Below are 3,891 nucleotides of genomic sequence, written 5' to 3'. Positions count from 1 at the left end.
CGTTGAGGACCGCGCGGAGCTGGCGGGGCGGCTGCCGAGTGCGCCGCGGGGCCCGGACAGCCCTCCCGGCACCTGCCGGCCGCGAGCGCGGGAGAGCTGGGGCTCCGGCCTCCTGGCGCACCTAGGCCAGCCGCCCACGCCGCTTGCTCTCCGCCAGCGCGGCCTCGACGCCCTGCTGCTGGCCTCTGGAGCCCTGGACACACTCGCTCTCCCACCCACGGCCGCCCACTGCCTGTTGTTCTGGCACTGAACGCTAGGCACAGTGGCAGTCCTTAAAGCGGCCAGATAGAACAGTACTTTCAGTAAAGTTTAGTCTTCCCCTCGCAGCAGCCAGAAGTTAGGTTTACTTCTGGGGTGCAGTAGGGCGGGGGACGTTGAATTGCAACTAAATATTTGCAAAGCGAAGAATTACAACTTTTCTTTTTCAGAAGAGAGAGGAGGTGGCCAGAGAAATTTATACTACCAAGTTCGGCTTTGTGGTTAGGCTCAAGTGGTGAGCACAGGAGAAATTCCTGGGCCTTGGGTACATGGGACCTGCCCCATCCCAGGTCTAAATCCCCTCATCATCGGGCATCATCTACAGTCCTGCGAATTTAAACACATAGTTTAGATTGTGTCCAACATCTGGCAGTAAAGCATGAGGAAGAAAAATCACCACAGGACTTAGTTTTTACGACCTAGTGTAAGTGTTGTCAGGTGGGTTCTCTCAGAAGTTAACTCCTTCCAACAGTCTGGTTGCCCAACACTGGAGAGGTTAATTTTTTTTTTGGGGGGGGGGTACTGGTATTGATTTTAAAGGAAAAAACCCGAGATACCCCTCCCTCCAAAACCAAGATTGTGTGAGCTGACTTCATGCTGTGGGGCAATGGTTTCCCTGGTTGGCACGTGTGTGCAGGCATTGAAGTGGGCAGAGTGGCCAGCCCTCCTAAGTCTGCAGCCCTCACTGCTGAGTCACAAATACCCTCCTCCAAAAACGAAATCCTCGGAATGCCCTTTACAACCAGCTCAAGGCTTTTGCACGCGCTCACACACTCACACCAGAGAGTCACCTAGGAAATCCACACAGGGCTGCACCCTGTGGAAATTTAAAAGAAGTTATAACTTGATGGCTGGAAGGACAAACACCCCTGGGGAGCATTCTGCCCCTTCCCAAGTCATTTTCCCGAGCAACTGTCCCTGCAGCTCATGAGGTCGAAAATAGGACTTCAGTCCTCCTCCCAACCCAGCAATCAGTCAGCAACCTTCGCCTAAGGGGCTTTCAGACCCTCACAGGGGGCATAAACAATACACTTAATTTACAATTCAAGCAGGATACTTAATAGAGGGAAAAGGGAAGGGAAAAACCTTAATTTGGGTACAGGACACCCACCACCTTCGAAAAACTGAATGCATTTTTAAGTTCTCAGTAGTTAATGATTAAAGCTTTAAACTCTTGGAATTAGACAATTTAAAAGAAACTTCCCAAATCCTATCTTCCCCCTGAATCTGAGGCGAAAGAACTAGGGACATGAGTTATATTTATAAATCATGCCCCCCCTTAAAAAAAAAAAAAAAAAGCTTTTCAGTGTGTAGACTTGCCTCAGTGCCAGCAGTAGAACTGCAATTCCGGAGGCATTTTTTCCTGAGCTGGCAAGATTACACAGAGAGAGAGAGACAGAGAGACAGGGAAAGGGAGGTGGAGGGAGGGAGGGAGAAAGAGAGATCACCTCCCGCATCCCCTACCCGGCCACCACCTTCTTCATAGTTATAATCCCAACATGTCATCGCATGGACACTAAAGGGTTAATGATATACCTACCAAATCGGCTGTGGTCTTTCCTGGTTCCCTGGATAGTACCATTGGGGAAGATTTCTAAGTGAAATCCAGTCCTGCAGTATAGCTGCCTCCGCCTGAGAATCCCCTTTAAATGATCCAAGTCCGTGACGGCGGGTCCCCTGGGAAGCCCCCCTGCTTCGGACTGACCCAGGTGGTCACTTAACAAAACCGGGCTGTCCACCGGCAACACGGGCACATTCCCAAACGGTACCGCATCCTGCACACCGAAATAGTTCCCAACTTCACCTAAGGGAGCCATCAGAGGACTCGGCTTTTGGAGCACAAGAATAAACAATAATGATGGTGTCAACCCAGGAGATATTAGGCGAGGTATATCCAACTCCCCTCCCTTACTGCAGTTGCAGAGAGGAAAAAAAAAAAAAGATTCTTTTCTTCAATCCATTAAATGCATAAATAAAAGTAAAATGCTGTTTCACTGGCACAGGTTCAAGGTCAAACCACTGATAGTCTAAGAAACCACCACTTTATACTCACACACTGACATATTGATAAACATATCTATGCATCTCTATAGATAGATCCCCAGCTCTTAGTTGGCAGGAAGGTCTTCATCCCATCCGACCGTAATAAGGAAAAAAAATCCGTAGTTTCTCCATTGGGTTTGAGATCAGAATGACCATAGCAACTTAAATGCCTAGGCGTTATTATAGGGATTTTTAAGATGCACGGGCTACGTCAGAATTTACGGATCCTGACTCCAGGAAGGCATGCGCTGTTTTTACTCTCTAACCGACTCTGCAGACATCAGCATGAATCCTTCAAGGGGAAGAAAAATCTCACGTTGGTGGCAGCGGCCAATCTCCCCTCCCGGTCCCCCCTCCAAAAAATAATAATAATAAAACAAAAAGAAGAAGAAAAAACTTTAGGCGTCCAAAGCTAGTATCCAGATTTCTCCAGAGGCTCGGCAGATGTCCATTGGCTTAGAACCGGTGGCGAGCGGCGAGCGAAGAGAGCCGCGTCCGGGAGCTCGCGTGCCGCCCTGGCTGCCGCGAACAGGTGTTGCCTGCCCGCACGACAAGGGGTTGCCGCGCCGGCTCGCGGAGCGTTGTAGCCGGGCGGAGCGCTCCTCCTGCGCAGCCCCCGCCGGCGCGCAGAGTGGCGCAGGCAGCGGCATTGGGCTGGGTTTAAGGTAGCGCCGTGACCGCCCGGGCTCCCCGCGGTCCTAGCGCCCGCCGAATGTCCGCCCCGCTCTGCGGCAGGCCGAGCGCTGCGCTCCAGAGCGCAAGACTTCCTGGGGATACTGCCGAGGAACCTTGGCTTTACAAAGAAAGCAAATGAAAGACGCTCAAGCCCTGCAAAGAAACCCTGAGTCTCCTGAGGGCTAGAAGTTGGTAACCTAAAATCCAGCTCGCTACGTGATGGAGGTTCAGAGTGAAATTGAGAAACTAGTTTTCACGTGGACTCTGTGATCTTTCTCGTATTGCATTCGAAAATATGACTGTTTTAAGAGTTGGAGGGAAAGGGGGTTGATTTAATGAGTTTGGATGGACAAGGCAGTTTCTCTTTCTCCTACCAGACATACAGAAGCTCAAACTATATTGGAGGTAAGAGGGTTGGATATGAGTCTCTCTCTCTCTCTCTCTCTCTCTCTCTCTCTCTCTCACACACACACACACACACACACACACACACGCAGATGCGGCCACCGCTTCGGTTTTGTTCCGGGCGTTCTGCTGGGCATCTTTGGGTTGGAGCTCTATTTAGGTCCCGCCTGGCCGCCAGGGTCCCCCCGGCCGCGGTATAGACCGCAAGGGGGGCGCCAGAGAACCACCTCAGTCCCCGAGTTCGACTCACGCCTCAGATTCGCGCGCTCATCTTTGGGGAGTCAGAGTGGAGGACAGAGCTCCCTGGTATCCTTCTTGTCCCCAAACCAGGCTATTTAGGATGAGCCGGGCCTTCAGGAGCCCTGATAGGGCTGAGGGAAGCGAAAGGCGAGTGTCCGACGCTTGCCGCGGGGAGCGGGACGTGAGACACTAGCGGGGCGCCCTGGGGTTGCAGCCGCTCCTTCTTGCTTTGCCCCGCGGGGGCGCGCGGGGAAGCCTGCGCCCCAGAGG

At 52.3% G+C, this 3,891-nt stretch overlaps 1 protein-coding gene across 1 annotated transcript in view; it reads right to left on the bottom strand.

The window, feature by feature from the left end:
* Window positions 1–2,800, bottom strand: part of FGF9 (fibroblast growth factor 9) — a 42,235-nt gene extending 39,435 nt beyond the window's left edge. The window contains exon 1 of the mRNA XM_006159520.2: window positions 1,799–2,800. Coding sequence (XP_006159582.1) covers window positions 1,799–2,075 — 277 coding nt within the window. The 5' untranslated portion in view covers window positions 2,076–2,800. The remainder of the gene's footprint in view (window positions 1–1,798) is intronic.
* Between the last annotated feature and the right edge of the window lie 1,091 nt (window positions 2,801–3,891).

This window comes from Tupaia chinensis, unplaced genomic scaffold (genome assembly GCF_000334495.1).
Source record: "Tupaia chinensis unplaced genomic scaffold, TupChi_1.0 Scaffold000634_1, whole genome shotgun sequence".
NCBI classification, from domain to species: Eukaryota; Metazoa; Chordata; class Mammalia; order Scandentia; family Tupaiidae; genus Tupaia; species Tupaia belangeri.
This window is presented reverse-complemented; position numbering and strand designations above follow the sequence as displayed.